Here is an 18,932-nt window from a genome sequence, read left to right on the forward strand (position 1 = left end):
ACTCTAGCCAAGAGAACTACTATTCTATTGAGGATAGGTGTTCTTTCAAGGATCCCATGGATAAGAAGCTAGAGGCTTACTTAAGAAAGATGTACATTCATAAGGGATTACAGTGACAACCAGTTGCAAGTATTGCTACGGTTGCAGGGACAGCATCTTATTGGTGCGATGCCTTGTCTGACCTGATTTCAGAAGACGACTATAGAGGAGATCCAAGATAGGATCAGGGCTCTTAAGCTGGCCAATACTTTTATCTGTGATGCAAACATGCAAGTGCTTAGACTGGGAGCCAAGATTTCTAGCCTTGCTGTTCTAGCTCGCAGGGCTCTGTGGTTAAAATCTTGGTCTGCAGATGTATCTTTCAAGTCCAAACTTCTGTCTTTACCTTAAAAGGGCAAGACTTTATTTGGTCCTGGTCCAGCTGAGATAATCTCCGAAATTACGGGTAGAAAGGGATCTTTCCTACCTCAGGACAAGAATAGACTCAAGGGTCGCCAGAATTCTAATTTTCGTTCCTTTCGTAACTTCAAAGGACAAAAGTCTTCCTCTTTCAAGCCAGAGCAATCCAGGTCCTCATGGAGATCCAGTCAGCCTTGGAACAAGGGGAAGCAAGCCAAGAAGCCTTCCATGCTTCGGCATGAAAGGGCCGCCCCCGATCCAGTCTTGGATCAAGTGGCGGGCAGGCTTTTCCTTTTTTGGCAGGCTTGGATCTGCGATATCCCAGATACTTGGGCTGTGGAGGTAGTATCTCAGGGATTCAGAATAGGATTCAAGTCTCGTCTCCCCAGGGGCAGATTTATCCTGTCAAGGTTATCTGCAAACCAGGTAAAGAGAGAGGACTTCTTAAACTGCGTAAAGGACCTATCTTCCCTGGGAGTGATTGTTCCAGTTTCCGTAGAGGAACAGGGTCAAGGATTCTATTCAAATCTTTTTGTGGTTCCCAAAACAGAGAGAACTTTTCGTCCCATTTTAGACCTAAAATGTTATCAAATTTCTCAAGGTTCCGTCCTTCAAAATGGAAACTATTCGTTCCATTCTACCCTTGGTTCAATAAAGTCAGTTCATGACTACCATAGATCTGAAGGATGCGTATCTGCATGTTCCCATTCACAGGGAACATCCACCAATTCCTACGGTTTGCCTTTCGAGACAAACATTTCCAGTTTGTTGCTCTTCCCTTTGGCCTTGTCATGGCTCCTCAAATCTTTACAAAGGTCCTAGGGGCCCTTTTGGCCGTGGCGCCTTATCGGGACGACATCTTGGTTTAAGCACCATCTTTTCAGTTAGCAAAATCTCATACAGAGATGTTGTCTATTATTCATTCCCACGGGTGGAAAGTGAATCTGGAGAAGAGTTCCCTGGTGACAGACACCAGGGTGTGTTTCTTCAGAACGATTATAGATTCTCTGTCCATAAAGAATTTTCTGACGGAGGTCAGAAAATCCAAACTTCTGGCTTCTTGTCTTTCACTTCAGTCCTCTACCCGTCCATCTGTGGCTCAGTGTATGGAAGTAATTGGTCTGATGGTTGCTTCCATGGACATCATTTAGTTTGCTCGGTTCCATCTGAGACCTCTGCAGTTATGCATGCTCAGACAATGGAACGGAGACCACTCTGACCTATCGCAGAGGATACCTCTGGATCCCATATCAAGAGACTTTCTTGGTGGATTTCGCAGGACCATCTGTCTCTGGGTACATGCTTCCTAAAACCATCTTGGGCGATTGTGACCACGGACGCCAGCCTTTCAGGATAGGGAGCAGTTTGGGGTTCTTTAAAGGCTCAGGGTCTTTGGACTCGAAAGTAGTCTTCTCTTCCCATAAACATCCTAGAGTTGAGAGCAATTTACAATGCCTTAGTAACCTGGCCTCAACTAGCTTTAGTTCGGTTTATCAGATTTCTATCGGAAAAATATCACCTCAGTGGCATACATCAATCACCAGGGAGGAACTCTGAGTTCCTTAGCAATGAAGGCGGTATATCGCATTCTCCAGTTTGCGGAGTCTCACGATTAACTCCTCTGCCATCCACATCCCAGGGGTGGACAACTGGAAAACGGATTTTGTGAGCAGGCAGACCTTTCATCCCGGGGAGTGGTCTCTCCATCCAGAGGTTTTTACAATAACTCTCAGGTGGGGGGTTCCAGAGTTGGATCTGATGGCGTCACATCTAAATGTCAAGCTTCCAAAGTACGGTTCAAGATCAAGAGATCCACAAGCCGCTCTGATAAACGCTCTGGCGGTGCCTTGGAACTTCATTCAAGGGTACCTGTCCCCCCCCCCTCCCCCGTTTGCTCTCCTTCCTCCAGTGATTGCTCGTATCAAGCAGGAGAGGGTGTTTGTGATTCTAATAGATCCTGCTTGGCTTTGCAGGATCTGGTTTGTGGATCTGGATTCTCTGAAGCTGACTGCTTGGAGATTGAACGCCTAGTCTTGGCTAGGCGTGGTTTTTCTGAGGTCATTGATGCTATGCTTCAGGCTCGTAAGCCTGTTACTCGTAAAATTTACCATAAGGTATGGTGTAAATAACTGTATTGGTGCGAATCGAAGGGTTTCTCTTGGAGTTGGGTGAGGGTTCCTCGCATTCTGTCCTTTCTTCAGGAGGGCCTGGATAAAGGTTGGTCAGTCAGTACTCTGAAGCATCAGATTTCTGCACTATCTATTCTTTTGCACAAACGTCTGGCAGATGTTCAATCTTAGTTTCAGGCCTTGGTCAGAATCAGGCCTGTGTTTAAACCGGTTGCTCCTCCCTGGAGCCTTAACCTTGTTAACCCCTTAAGGACCAGCGACGTACCCTGTATGTCGCTGGGCTTTTTTTGGGACTTGATTGTTTTATAGCATGGTCTTGCCACCAGCGTTGAGACTGCTCTATTCCACAAAGCCTTCTGGAGGGACGGCATTAATAGCGTGTTCTTGCTAGACTTGTGCTATTATGTCCTGAAAAAACCCTTAACGACCAGTGACATACAGGGTACATTGTGGTCATTAAGGGGTTAAAGTTTTGTAGCAGGCTCCGTTTGAGCCTATGCATTCGGTTGATATTAAGTTACCATGGAAAGTTTTGTTTCTACTTGCTATTTCATCGGCTCAGTTTCCGAGCTTTCGTACTAAATTGGGATTTCTTTACAAAGTGGTATCGGATCGCAACATCAATTAAGAAATGGTTTCATTTTTTTTTTTTTTTTCCGAATCCTCCTCAGAAGGAACGTCTTACACAACCTGGATGTTGTGCATGCTATAAAATTTTATCTACAAGCAACTAAAGATTTTTGGCAGTCTACTGTCCTTGTTTTCGCTGGTAAGCCTAAGGGTCAGAAGGCCACTTCTACTGCTCTTTCTCTCTCTGGTTGAGAATTGTTATCCGATTAACATATGATACAACTGGATATCGGCCTCCTGAGAGAATTACGGCTTGTACCACTAGGGCTGTTTCTTCTTCCTGGGCTTTCAAAAATTAAGCATCTGTGGAGCAAATCTGCAAGGCGGCCACTTGGTCCTCACTGCATACTTTTTCCAAATTCTACAAATTTAATACTTTTGCCTTATCTGAGGCTTCCTTTGGGAGGAAAGTTCTTCAATCGCTGGTGCCTTCTGTTTAGGTCTGCCTGTCTTGTTCTCCCTCTCTTTTATTCAGTGTCCTTTTAGCTTGGGTATTGGTTCCCACTAGTAATTGGAATGGAATTGTGGACTCTCCATGCCATAGAAAGAAAACAAAATTTATGCTTACGTGATAAATTTATTTCCAGGCATGGAGAGTCTATGACCCGCCCTTATTTACATTTAAGAAGGCAAATATTTGGTATAAACCTCAGGCACCTCTATACCATTGTGTTATCTTTTTCCATTTTCCTTCGGGCTGAATGACTGGGGATTATGGGCAAGGGAAGTGACACTTAACAGCTCTGCTGGGGTACTCTTTGCCTCCTCCTGCTGGCCAGTAGTTGAATGTCCCACTAGTAATTGGAATTAAATCGTGGGCTCTCCATGCCCGGAAAGAAATGTATCGGGTAAGCATAATTTTTTTATTTTTTTTTTAAATTGTATGTTCTATCCAAATTAAGAAAAAAACTTTTGGGTTTCATATGCCTATTAAAGGGACAGTATACACATTTTCTGCATGTAATATGCACTACTATAAATAATAATATGCACAGATACTGATCTAAAAATACGATAAATACCTTTTAAAATCTTACTTAGAAGCTCCCACTTTAGCATTGTTGAGGTAGTATGGGACACCCTCTGAAAGGGGATGGGTAAACAAAAAGAGCAGACACTCTCCCTCCTCTGCATATGAAAAGATGGATAACATAAACAGGAATCTGTAGACATCTGTATTTATCTGGCACTGTGAGGCTTGGTTTGAAGTTTGAAAATCAGCACAATGTTCTTAAAAAAATAAACAAAACTATACATTTTTATAAAAACACTACCAGATGGGCTATATAAATGGATCTACAAAACATTTATGCAATGAAAAATCTAGTTTACAATCTCCCTTTAAAGGGCCATTATACACTCATTTTTTCTTTGCATAAATGTTTTGTAGATCTATTTATAAAGCCCATAAAGTTTTTTTTTTTTTTAAATGTATAATTTTGCTTATCTTTAAAGAACATTGCTCTGATTTTCAGACTCCTAACCAAGCCCCAAAGTTTTATTTGAATACCGTCAGCTACCTTCTCCAGCTTGCTCCTGTTTGTGTAAAGGGTCTTTTCATATGCAAAAGAAGGGGGAGGGGGGGGAGTGTCTTATTTCCCACTTGCAGTGGGCTTTCCAGCTACCTTTTCAACAGAGCTAAACTGAAAGCTTCTAAGTACGTTTTTAAACAGTTTTATTCTGGATTTTTATATCAGTATCTGTGCATCTTATTCTTTATAGTAGTGTCTATTACATGCAGTTATATGAAAATGAGTGTATACTGTCCCTTTAAGGCCTCTTCTGTCTATATACAATAGCCAATACTTAGCAATGTTTTTCCCAGTTTCTATGCTTAAATGTCAAATTATTTTTTTTATGCAGTTTTCTTTAACCATTTCTACAAAACTAGTGTAGCTAAAGAAAAATACCACCAAATAGATTTATGTTGTCCTGGTTTTAGGAATACACCATATGTCTATCTAAGTAAATCATAGCAAATATAGGTAAAATACTACCATATGCTTGGACTCAACACTAAATAGCGGTCACCCAATTCAAAACCACTGCACAAGTATATATTTGTAGAATTTAGACACCTCCGTATTTATCTAGAGGTATTTTTACACATTTAATCCCTTTTTTTCGCCAAGGGCAGCTAATAAAATTATAGGAGAAAAAAAAAACACACAAGCAGCACTTTATTAAAATAAAATTTATTAAGAAAAATATTTAAAACACTTTAACTAAAGGGGCAGTCAAGTAAAAATTAAACTTTCGTGATTCAGAAAGGTCATGCAATTTTAAACAACTTTCCCATTTACTTTTATCAGATTTGCTTTGTTCTCTTGGTATTTTTGTTTAAAGGGCTACTAAACCCAAAATGTTTCCTTCATGATTCAGATAGAGCATGCAATTTAAAGCAACTTTCTAATTTACTCCTATTCATTTTTCTTCGTTCTTACTATCTTTATTTAAAAAGCAGGAATGTAAAGCATAGGAGCTGGCCCATTGGTTCAGCACCCTGGATAGCGCTTGCTTGTTGGTGACTACATTTAGCCACCAATAAGCAAGCATAACCCAGGTTCTGAACCAAAAATGGTCCGGCTCCTAAGCTTTATATTCCTACTTGTTAAATAAAGATAGTAAGAGAAGAAAAATGTATAGTAAGAGTAATTTAGAAAGTTGCATGCTCTATCTGAATCATGAAAGAAAAAAAATTGGGTTTAGTGTCCCTTTAAACAAAAATACCCAAAAAAAACAAAGCAAATTTGATGATAAAAGTAAATTGGAAAGTGGTTTTGTATCCCTTTTTTTTTTTTTTTTTTTTTTTTTTAATTTTTATTGAGGTTTTAAGATAAGTAATACAAGCAAGTTATTACTCGAGATGTCGAGCCAAACACAAAATTGACAGTTAGATATTTACCATATAACATCTTCCATTCACACACAAATTGCTTGAATATATAAATACAACTGGAGCATTGAACCTCAGTTTTCTGATAAAAAAACAAAAAAACAACCTCCTAAAGTATAATAACATATAATATGGAATTAAATTATTTCCCCCAAGGAACCAACAAGGCCTCTCTTGGACCTCCTGAACTGCGTTGTAGGTATAATGGGGGACCATAAGGAGGAGATAAAATAGCAAATGAGCCACTCTTGGGCCTAAGGATTGAATAATATGATATCTTGTCAACAAACTGGGTTATGAGTTCAACAATATGGATTATGAGTTAATCATACAGAGAGGAGATCCCTATGTCACAAAATCAGAATTTTAGGCTAAATCTATTATGGTAAACTACCAACTAGGCAAAGTGGCGGTCTAGAATAAATTTACTGCCTTTCTCAAAAACAGATATCCAGGTCTAGAAGAGCTGTAGAGCTGCTTGGGTTTGGCTATAAACTGAGCGAGGGAGCCAAAGACAGTTATAGAATGTGCTGTTAATGCGTTGTAGAGGCCTAGTACCTCTGCCATCTAACTCCAAACATTGCCAGGGGAGGCTAGGGTAGGTGATAGACGTGTATAAGGTAAAAAATAGAGTATATATGCAGATAATCAAATATCCAATCAATATTGAAATGGGTCCCATTCCATTTCTACTTGGGGGGGTCTTGAAGAAGGTGGGCTCACTAACATAGACTATTGATTGTAAGTTGTTGTGTCATGGCTTACTTAGCTATAAGGGGTTTGTGGACTATTTTCCATCTCACCCGAACCTCTACAGGAGTACTATTGCACTGTGTTTCAAACTCTAGGGCTGGCATGGAAGATTTATTCATAGCTGAACCTGTTGGCTCTATGTTTTTAAATAAAAAGCATTACTATTACATGGAGGCACTAAACCAAACATAGGGTGGTTAATGTTTCTAAACCATTTAAATTGGACGCATATAGCCCACTAGCCCTAATGTCACAAATATAAGCATATATAAATACACATCTTAAATGATAGAGATCTAAACATTGGTTACCATCATACTAAGCAATTAATATAAACAGTCATGAGAAAATACAGTATGGGGGTTAGAATAACTTACTAAACATGTATAGAGAAAAATATGTACCAAAATGAGAGTGCACCTCTGATTAGGGATTAAGTATATGGTGCTGCAATTGAAAATAATAAAGGGGGAAGAAAAAAAAAAGGAAAAACGACAACACCTGCAAGTAATGACTATATGTAGTCCAAAAGAGTCAGACCCCAGATCTTATATATATTGACCCATATATAATGTAGGGCATAATGGGGCAGCAGTGGAATGTTTCTCTAGACTGTCCAAGTGGTTGTGTGGGAGTACTAAGAGGCTGACAAAGGTCCTCCACTAGCTGGGATGAAAATGTTTAGCCTATTCCTGAACGGGAAGAGGCTCTACACCGGTCAGAACATTCTGCCAATATGGAAAAGGCAGCAGGACCCTCCGATGACAGTTCCTCCCGGAGCAAAAAGCAGAGGCTTGAGCGGGCCAAGGCTAGATGAAGGTGAGGCTCCGAATAAAGTTGCCAGTCCCAAAAATTAAGGTCCAGTGTCTGTCCGAATAATAGAAGGGGCCAGGGTTGACCACCAGGATAGGGTTTACCTCCCGGAACGTCTATCTCCACAAGTCAGGATCGGGTGCATGCCATAAATATCACCCCCTGGATCCGACGCTAACGGGGCCATCGAACCAACACAGAGCCTTCTCTTCTTCTCGGGTTCAACCGCCACTACTTCCCGAGCTCCGCAGAGGTAATTAGCCTCCTCTAGTAAACTGGCAAAGTCCTCCACTCTCTCTGTAGGCCGGGGTAACAAGTGCTCCTTAGCATCGGAAGCCTCCGGTACCTCACACTTAGCACCGACCTCACACTTAGCACCGGTAAGCACTGAATTCCCCTGTTTATATTTCAGGTGGCGTGGGGCTCCTCCAGATGCATTGTCGGCAAGCTCAATCAAAGGATAGGGATGAAGTGACTTTGTGCCGACCGGAGACAGTAGGGGAGGCGGGTATTCACAGCCATAATCCCAAAGCGGCTTGTCGGTGCTAGTGGGTAATACTCCCTCGGTAGTTTGTGGTGGGAAAAGATATTTGTGCAGTTCGTCTTCTAAATCCCTAAAGGAGACCAGTATGAGCTGAGTTACCCTAGTCTCCCACCGATCAAGGGCCTCCATTTGTCAAACAAAGTTCCACCTTCTATGCAGCTCAAGCTCTGAGTCAGACTACGTTCGCCTAGCGAGATGATTCTCCTCTCTGTTGCCTCTCTTATTTCGCAGCTTAACAAGCTGTTGTACCCGGATTTACCGGGGGGGTTAGATGAAGGCCTGACCTATTTCTAGGCCGTTACTGCGTACCTTCTCGTTCCGGTACTTCAGGGCTGAAGTTAGTAACACAACGTAGATCAGAATGTTCAGCAGACTCTGTAGTTTTAGGGTATATCAACTGTGATCAGAAATGGTACCATAGACCGGCTATATGCAGCAAAAATATATGCCAGACTCTTCAGCCTCTCAAATATGCGACCATCATGGCCGCCGCCCGGAAGCATCCCCCGGTTTTGTATCCCTTTTAACCCCTTAGTGACCAGACCATTTTTTAGTTTTCTTACCCTTAAGGACCAGGGCTATTTTTACATTTCTGTGGTTTGTGTTTAGCTGTCATTTTCTTCTTACTCATTTACTGTCCCACACATTATATACCGTTTTTTTCTCGCCATTAAATGGACTTTCTAAAGATACCATTATTTTCTTTGACCCCCATATCTGTTACACATCTACAACCACCAAAAAACACCCATGCTAAAAAGTTTCTCAATTTTGTCCTGAGTTTAGAAATACCCAATGTTTACATGTTTAGCTTTTTTTGCAAGTTATAGGGCAATAAGTACAAGTAGCACTTTCCTATTTCCAATTTTTTTTTTCAAAATTAGCGATAGTTACATTTTTACATTATCTGTAAGGAATCCCTGAATAACCCTTCACGTGTGTATGTATAAAAATATATATTTTTTTTAATTTTTTTTTTAGTAGACGACCCAAAGTATTGATCTAGGCCCATTTTGGTATATTTCATGCCACCATTTCACGGCCAAATGCGATCAAATAAAAACAATCATTCACTTTTTCACTAACTTTAGGTTTCTTACTGAAATTATTTACAAACAGCATGTGCAATTATGGCACAAATGGTTGTAAATGCTTCTCTGGGATCCCCTTTGTTTAAAAATTGCAGACCTATATGGCTTTCGCATTGCTTTTTGGTAATTAGAAGGCCGCTAAATGCCGCTGCGCACCACACTTGTATTATGCCTAGCAGTTAAGGGGTTAATTAGGTAGCTTGTAGGGTTAATTTCTCTTGTAAGGTGTATCCAGTCCACGGATCATCCATTACTTGTGGGATATTCTCATTCCCAACAGGAAGTTGCAAGAGGACACCCACAGCAGAGCTGTCAATATAGCTCCTCCCCTAACTGCCATATCCAGTCATTCTCTTGCAACTCTCAACAAGCATGGAGGTAGTAAGAGAGAAGTGGTGATATGTAGCTGTTATTTTGCTTCAATCAAGAGTTTATTATTTTTAAATGGTACCGGAGTTGTACTATTTTGTTCCAGGCAGAAAACTAGAAGAATCTGCCTGTGATTTCTATGATCTTAGCAGGTTGTAACTAAGATCCATTGCTGTTCTCACACATGACTGAACAGAGAGATAACTTCAGCGGGGGAATGGCGTGCAGGTTATCCTGCTATGAGGTATGTGCAGTTAATATTTTTCTAGAAGATGTGAAGGCTAGAAAATGCTGCTGATACCAAATTTATGTAAGGTAAGCCTGAATACAGTGATTTAATAGCGACTGGTATCATGCTTACTTTCTGAGGTAATACTCTTTTATATTTACAATATAAAACGTTTGCTGGCATGTTTAAACGTTTTTATATATACTTTGGTGATAAAACTTTATTGGGGCCTAGTTTTTTTTTTTTCCACATGGCTGGCTTAAATTTGCCTAGAAACAGTTTCCTGAGGCTTTCCACTGTGTTACTATGAGTGGGAGGGGCCTAATTTAGCGCTTTTTTGCGCAGTAACTGTTACAGACTGAGACATCCAGCTACCTCCAGGAGTCCCCTGAATGCTATAGGACATCTCTAAAGGGCTCTTAGGCTTTCCAAAATCGTTTGTGGGGAAGGTAGGCCCACAGCAAGGCTGTGGCAGTTTGGTGTGACTGTTAAAAAAACGTCTATCGTTTTTTTGATCCGTTTTTTTAACTAAGGGGTTAATCATCCATTTGCAAGTGGGTGCAATGCTCTGTTAGCTTGTTATATACACTGTAAAAATGTGTTTGATTTACTGCCTTTTTTCACTGTTTTTCAAATTCTGACAATTTGTTTCTCTTAAAGGCACAGTACAGTTTCTTATATTTGCTTGTTAACTTGATTTAAAGTGTTTTCCAAGCTTGCTAGTCTCATTGCTAGTCTGTATAAACATGTCTGACATAGAGGAAACTCCTTGTTCATTATGTTTAAAAGCCATGGTGGAACCCCCTCTTAGAATGTGTACCAAATGTACTGATTTCACTTTAAGCAATAAAGATCATATTCTGTCTTTAAAAAATTTATCACCAGAGGAATCTGACGAGGGGGAAGTTATGCCGACTAACTCTCCCCACGTGTCAGATCCTTTGACTCCCGCTCAAGGGACTCGCGCTCAAATGGCGCCAAGTACATCTATGGCGCCCATAGCGTTTACTTTACAAGACATGGCGGCAGTCATGGATAATACACTGTCAGTGGTATTAGCCAGACTACCTGAATTTAGAGGAAAGCGAGATAGCTCTGGAGTTAGATGAAATACAGAGCATACTGACGCTTTAAGAGCTATGTCTGATACTGCCTCACAATATGCAGAAGCTGAAGGAGAGCTTCTTTCTGTGGGTGATGTTTCTGACTCAGGGAAGATGATGCAACCTGATTCTGATATATCTACATTTAAATTTAAGCTTGAACACCTCCGCGTGTTACTCAGGGAGGTTTTAGCTGTTCTGAATGACTGTGATACAATTGCAGTGCCAGAGAAATTGTGTAGACTGGATAAATACTATGCAGTGCCGGTGTGCACTGATGTTTTTCCAATACCTAAAAGGTTTACAGAAATTATTACTAAGAAATGGGATAGACCAGGTGTGCCGTTCTCTCCCCCTCCTATTTTTAGAAAAATGTTTCCAATAGACGCCACCACACGGGACTTATGGCAGACAGTTCCTAAGGTGGAGGGAGCAGTTTCTACTCTAGCAAAGCGTACTACTATCCCTGTCGAGGACAGTTGTGCTTTCTTAGATCCAATGGATAAAAAGTTAGAGGGTTACCTTAAGAAAATGTTTATTCAACAAGGTTTTGTCCTACAGCCCCTTGCATGCATTGCGCCTGTCACTGCTGCTGCGGCGTTCTGGTTTGAGTCTCTGGAAGAGGCTTTACAGGTAGCGACTCCATTGGATGAAATACTTGACAAGCTTAGAGCACTTAAGCTAGCCAATTCTTTTGTTTCTGATGCCATTGTTCATTTGACTAAACTAACGGCTAAGAATTCTGGTTTTGCTATCCAGGCGCGCAGAGCGCTATGGCTTAAATCATGGTCAGCTGACGTTACTTCAAAGTCTAAGCTGCTTAGCATTCCCTTCAAGAGGCAGACCCTATTCGGGCCTGGTTTGAAGGAGATTATTGCTGATATCACTGGAGCAAAAGGTCATGCCCTTCCTCAGGATAGGTCCAAACCAAGGGCCAAACAGTCTAATTTTCGTGCCTTTCGAAACTTCAAGGCAAGTGCGGCATCAACTTCCTCTAATGCAAAACAAGAGGGAACTTTTGCTCAGTCCAAGACGGTCTGGAGACCTAACCAGACCTGGAACAAGGGTAAGCAGGCCAAAAAGCCTGCTGCTGCCTCTAAGACAGCATGAAGGAACGGCCCCCTATCCGGTAACGGATCTAGTAGGGGGCAGACTTTCGCTCTTCGCCCAGGCGTGGGCAAGAGATGTCCAGGATCCCTGGGTGTTGGAAATTATATCCCAGGGATATCTTCTGCACTTTAAGGCTTCCCCCCCAAAAGGGAGATTTCACCTTTCACAATTATCTGCAAACCAGATAAAGAGAGAGGCATTCTTACACTGTCTAGACCTCCTAGTTATGGGAGTGATCCATCCAGTTCCAAAGGAGGAACAGGGACAGGGATTTTACTCTGTTTGTGGTTCCCAAAAAAGAGGGAACCTTCAGACCAATTTTGGATCTAAAGATCTTAAACAAATTCCTAAGATTTCCATCATTCAAGATGGAGACTATTCGTACCATCCTACCTATGATCCAGGAGGGTCAATACATGACTACAGTGGATTTAAAGGATGCTTATCTGCATATTCCGATACACAAAGATCATCATCGGTTTCTCAGGTTTGCCTTCCTAGACAGGCACTACCAGTTTGTAGCTCTTCCCTTTGGGTTAGCTACAGCCCCAAGAATTTTTACGAAGGTTCTGGGGTCGCTTCTGGCGGTCCTAAGGCCACGGGGCATAGCAGTGGCCCCTTACTTAGACGACATCCTGATTCAGGCGTCAAACTTCCAAATTGCCAAGTCTCATACGGACATAGTGTTGGCATTTCTGAGGTCGCATGGGTGGAAGGTGAACGAGGAAAAGAGTTCTCTATCCCCCCTCACAAGAGTTTCCTTCCTAGGGACTCTTGATAGATTCTGTAGAAATGAAAATTTACCTGACGGGAGTCCAGGTTATCAAAACTTCTAAATTCCTGCCGTGTTCTTTATTCCATTCCTCGCCCTTCGGTGGCTCAGTGCATGGAAGTAATCGGCTTAATGGTAGCGGCAATGGACATAGTGCCGTTTGCACGCCTACATCTCAGACCGCTGCAACTCTGCATTCTCAGTCAGTGGAATGGGGATTACACAAATTTGTCCCCTCTACTGAATCTGGATCAAGAGACCAGGGATTCTCTTCTCTGGTGGCTATCTCGGGTCCATCTGTCCAAAGGTATGACCTTTCGCAGGCCAGATTGGACAATTGTAACGACAGATGCCAGCCTTCTAGGTTGGGGTGCAGTCTGGAACTCCCTGAAGGCTCAGGGATCGTGGACTCAGGAGGAGTCACTCCTTCCAATAAACATTCTGGAACTAAGAGCGATATTCAATGCTCTTCAGGCTTGGCCTCAGCTAACGACAATGAGGTTCATCAGATTTCAGTCGGACAACATCACGACTGTGGCTTACATCAACCATCAAGGGGGAACAAGGAGTTTCCTAGCGATGTTAGAAGTCTCAAAGATAATTCGCTGGGCAGAGATTCACTCTTGCCACCTATCAGCTATCCCTATCCCAGGTGTAGAGAATTGGGAGGCGGATTTTCTAAGTCGACAGACTTTTCATCCAGGGGAGTGGGAACTCCATCCGGAGGTGTTTGCACAATTGGTTCATCGTTGGGGCAAACCAGAACTGGATCTCATGGCGTCTCGCCAGAACGCCAAGCTTCCTTGTTACCGGTCCAGGGACCCCAAGGCAACGCTGATAGATGCTCTAGCAGCGCCTTGGTCCTTCAACCTGGCTTATGTGTTTCCACCGTTTCCTCTGCTCCCTCGTCTGATTGCCAAAATCAAGCAGGAGAGAGCATCAGTGATCTTGATAGCGCCTGCGTGGCCACGCAGGACTTGGTATGCAGATCTGGTGGACATGTCATCCTTTCCACCATGGACTCTGCCGCTGAGACAGGACCTTCTACTTCACGGTCCTTTCAACCATCCAAATCTAATTTCTCTGAGGCTGACTGCCTGGAGATTAAACGCTTGATTTTATCAAAGCGTGGTTTCTCCGAGTCAGTCATTGATACCTTATTTCAGGCACGAAAGCCTGTCACCAGGAAAATCTATCATAAGATATGGCGTAAATATCTTTATTGGTGTGAATCCAAGGGCTTCTCATGGAGTAAGGTCAGGATTCCCAGGATATTATCTTTTCTCCAAGAAGGATTGGAGAAAGGATTGTCAGCTAGTTCCTTAAAGGGACAGATTTCTGCTCTGTCTATTCTTTTGCACAAGCGTCTGGCGGATGTTCCAGACGTTCAGGCATTTTGTCAGGCTTTAGTTAGAATCAAGCCTGTGTTTAAACCTGTTGCTCCACCTTGGAGTTTAAATTTGGTTCTTAAAGTTCTTCAGGGGGTTCCGTTTGAACCTCTTCATTCCATAGATATCAAACTTTTATCTTGGAAAGTTCTTTTTTTGGTAGCTATTTCCTCGACTCGTAGAGTTTCCGAGTTATCTGCCTTACAATGTGATTCTCCTTATAAGGTAGTTCTACGTACCAAACCTGGTGGTATCTAATAAGAATATCAATCAGGAGATTGTTGTTCCATCATTGTGTCCTAATCCTTCTTCAAAGAAGGAACGTCTATTACACAATCTTGACGTGGTTCGTGCTTTAAAGTATTATTTACAAGCTACTAAAGATTTTCGTCAAACATCTACTTTGTTTGTTGTCTACTCTGGACAGAGGAGAGGCCAAAAGGCTTCGGCAACTTCTCTTTCTTTTTGGCTAAGGAGTTTAATACACTTAGCTTATGAGACTGCTGGCCAGCAGCCTCCTGAAAGGATTACGGCTCATTCTACTAGAGCTGTGGCTTCCACATGGGCCTTTAAAAATGAGGCTTCTGTTGAACAGATTTGCAAGGCGGCGACTTGGTCTTCACTTCATACCTTTTAAAAATTCTATAAGTTTGATACTTTTGCTTCTTCTGAGGCTATTTTTGGGGGAGAGGTTTTACAGGAAGTGGTACCTTCCGTTTAAGTACATGCCTTGTCCCTCCCTTCATCTGTTTACTTTAGCTTTGGTATTGGTATCCTACAAGTAATGGATGATCCGTGGACTGGATACACCTGACAAGAGAAAACATAATTTATGCTTACCTGATAAATTTATTTATCTTGTGGTGTATCCAGTCCACGGCCCGCCCTGTCATTTTAAGGCAGGTATTTTTTAATTTTAAACTACAGTCACCACTGCACCCTGTGGTTTCTCCTTTCTCTGCTTGTTTTCGGTCGAATGACTGGATATGGCAGTTAGGGGAGGAGCTATATGGACAGCTCTGCTCTGGGTGTCCTCTTGCAACTTCCTGTTGGGAATGAGAATATCCCACAAGTAATGGATGATCCATGGACTGGATACACCACAAGAGAAATAAATTTATCAGGTAAGCATAAATTATGTTTTTAGCTAGTGTAGAGATCCGCCTGACACATCGCACCTCCTGATCCCTCCCTGAACCCCCTCAAACAGTTCTCTTCCCTCCCCAACCTCACAATTGTCACCACCATCTTAAGTACTGGCAGAAAGTCCGCCAGTATAAAAAGTTGTTTTTATTTTTATAAAAAAACAGCTCTCTAAGCTTCCCCACTCGACCTATTGGCCACCATCTTGGGTACTGGCAGCTGTCTGCCAGTACCCATTTACTACAAAAAATGCCCTTTTTTTGTCTAAAAATAAAAGCCCCAATTTCTATAGTGTAGCTACCCACCCTCCCCCTACCAGATCCCTTCCCAAACATTTTTCCCCTCTCCCTCCTTAACTCCTGTGTTAAGTTACTGTTGGTTTAACGTGCGTGCGCATGCTCCCGCCCCCACCTCCTCGCACGCTCCAGGAACACACAGTGGGACAGGATTCGGATATTCACCAACGATGGGCTGCCCACCCACCTCCCTGCTATGGCTCCCATCCACCAACTATCCGCACCATCACTGGCCGATGCAGAGAGGGCCTCAGAGTGGCTCTCTCTGCATCAGATGCCTAAAAAATATTATTGCAGGATGCCTTAATGTTGAGGCATCACACTGCAATAACATGAGTAGCTGAAAGCGATCACGATCGCTTCCAGCGCTTGAAAACCCTGAGTGACCGTTTTTGTAGGAGGTACCTGGCCTCATATGCTAATTTCTAATCCATTGAAGACCGCTATTCTAAAATTTGTCTGGGCGCATAAAAATTCCGGGCCTGCATCACTTCCGGTGACCTGACATCATTTGGAGGAGTGTGGCACTCACTGCGCATATGCAAGCGGCCCTAACCTTGCAAAATCAGCTGTTTACGTAGAAGGAAAGGGTTGAGGAATTCTATGGGCATTTGAGTTCATTGCGCATGCGCACACGGCCTAAATGCTCACGATCAGCTGAAAAAGCTGCATCAGAGGGTCTAGGATTTCTAAAGGCGAGTTGCCTTCAGTGCGCATTAGCGCGCTGCCATGAAATGAAAAACAAACCTACAATTTTAAAAAATATAATAAAATATGTGAAGCCCAAATTATCAATGGTTACAGTATTATTATTATTATTATTATTATTATTTGTATAGCGCTGCCAAATTCCGTAGCGCTGGGTACAATGATAGGGGGGTATACAATGACAAATATTTGTGATAAAATACAAAACATAACAAAACTTAACAAATCTAGCACAGGAGGAAGAGGGCCCTACTCCGGAGAGCTCACAGTCTATAGGTTTAGGGTGCAGAGACATAAGGTTGGGGGTAGCTTGTTACAGCGGTTGTATTTGCAGCAGTGAGTATATGGCATACCATTAAACAACGTCATGTAATAGTGTCCTGTGGCCCCATGAAATGTAACAGTTGTCTAGAAATATTATGGTTGTTTTGCTGATGGTGTTTACGGAGTAGTATATTGTGTATTGTACGATCCAGCCTGTGTACCCCTTAATTTAAGACAACTGTTACATGAAGTTGTTTAATGGAATGTGCCCTATACTGTAACTATTGATAATTTGGGCTTCACATATTTTATATTTTTTTTAAATTGTATGTTTGATTTTTTATGTCACGGCAGCGCGTGCATACGCACTGAAGGCAACTCGCCTGTAGAAATCCTGGACTCTCTGATGCAGCTTATTCAGCTAATCGGGAGCAGTTGGGCCGTGTGCGCATGCACGGTGAGTGTTGTGTGCGCATGCTCAATGAACTCAAATGCCCATAGAATTTCTTAACCCTTTTCTTCGACTTAAACATCTGATTTTGCTCGGTCGGACTGCTTGCGCATGCGCAGTGAGTGCCACAAGTCTCCAACAGCTGTCACGTCACCGGAATGATGCGGGTCTGGAATTTGTATGCGTCCAGACAAATTTTAGAACATTGCCTCGTATCTCGGTGCATTTTGACAGTTTTTCAGTTAGACACTGCTAGTTCAGGTTTCTCTTATAGGTAACATTGTGCTCACTCTCATGGAGTTATTTAGGAGTCAGCACTGATTGGCTAAAATGTCAAAAGAACTGAGATAAGGAGGCAGTCTGCAGAGGCTTAGATAAAAGGTAATCAGAGTTAACACCGTGTTGGTTATGTAAAACTGGGGAATAGGTAATAAAGGGATTGTCTTCTCCCAGCTGATTAGTGGCAAAAACCACGAAACAGCTGTCCTCGGTTGGTCTGAATCACTGTACTAACCCTAACTAAGCTTAAAAGCTGTGTAAACAGCGATGCTATGGCATAAAGGGAATATGCGTTAAAGCAGGCTGAAGTAAAAAAGTGAGTCGTGAACCTCATTTGCATATCTTACCCAGAATCATTTTGCCGCATTGGAAACAATGTATCCAGAGGTTTTCTGTGGGAAAAGCAAGCCTCCTGACTTGTTAATTGAACTGCATATTTACATACATACAAAATATGGCACTCACTTGCAAGCACACAGCTAGATAAAAAGCAGTTAGTTACAGCATTTGGCCAAATTTTGATAGGCTCTGGGTCCTTAACCTACAGCCACACAATGCATGCTTTCTACCAAACACATTGCGTTACATACAATGGTGACACAAGCCCTTTGTACTCTCACTAGATACATACAAAACACAGAAATGGACTGCACTCCCTGGTTATGCAGGGATACACAAGATGTACCTAGTCCGGTTTGAGGTGCAGTCTATTTCCATGTGTCCAGTTTCTTCCTGTTTTATGAATTGTGTGTCCAGCCTTTGTCAGTGTCTTAGCATCTTCTCATGTTTCTATAAGGCCTCAGCCAGCAACTATATGAGAAAGAAACTTCTCTTTTTATATGAGAATAGGTTTTTTTACATTATAATGTGTAAAAGCATATACAAATAGTGTTTTATTTTTAATACAAATGTATAATAAAAAGAATGATGTATTACAATTTTATGTCTGCCGTATATCCATGTATCCTTTTTAAATGTTTCTTTTTGTCATTTACCAGTTCAAGGAAGAGATATCCAGACGGTTCAAAGCTAAACGGGATCAGCTGGTTCTGATCTTTGCTGGGAAGATCTTGAAAGACGGGGACACTCTGAACCAGCATAACATTAAGGATGGGCTTACTGTTCATCTGGTCATCAAGACGCCACAGAAGTAAGACTTGGCATTGTTACAAGTTTGTCATATAATTTATATAAAAGATAACACTTACATAAAGCACTAGCTTTCTCCTGTTAAGTGTGGTCAGTCCACGGGTCATCATTACTTCTGGGATATTAACTCCTCCCCAACAGGAAGTGCAAGAGGATTCACCCAGCAGAGCTGCTATATAGCTCCTCCCCTCTAGGTCACACCCAGTCATTCTCTTGCACCCAACTAATAGATAGGATGTGTGAGAGGACTGTGGTGATTATACTTAGTTTTATACCTTCAATCAAAAGTTTGTTATTTTATAACAGCACCGGAGTGTGTTGTTCCTTCTCTGGTAGAGTTTGAAGAAGAATCTACCTGAGGTTGTTATGATTTTAGCCGGCGTAGTTAAGATCATATTGCTGTTCTCGGCCTTCTG

General features: G+C 42.0%; 1 protein-coding gene across 1 annotated transcript in view; it reads left to right on the top strand.

Annotated features, from left to right (window-relative positions):
* The window catches only part of LOC128643969 (ubiquilin-4), a gene marked incomplete at its 3' end in the record, with an annotated part of 45,775 nt that extends 27,258 nt beyond the window's left edge, over positions 1-18,517 (top strand). The window contains 1 exon segment of the mRNA XM_053696735.1: positions 18,366-18,517. Within this exon segment, the coding sequence (XP_053552710.1) occupies positions 18,366-18,517 (152 nt within the window).
* Between the last annotated feature and the right edge of the window lie 415 nt (positions 18,518-18,932).

Source organism: Bombina bombina, unplaced genomic scaffold (assembly GCF_027579735.1).
Source record: "Bombina bombina isolate aBomBom1 unplaced genomic scaffold, aBomBom1.pri scaffold_476, whole genome shotgun sequence".
Lineage (NCBI taxonomy): Eukaryota > Metazoa > Chordata > Amphibia > Anura > Bombinatoridae > Bombina > Bombina bombina.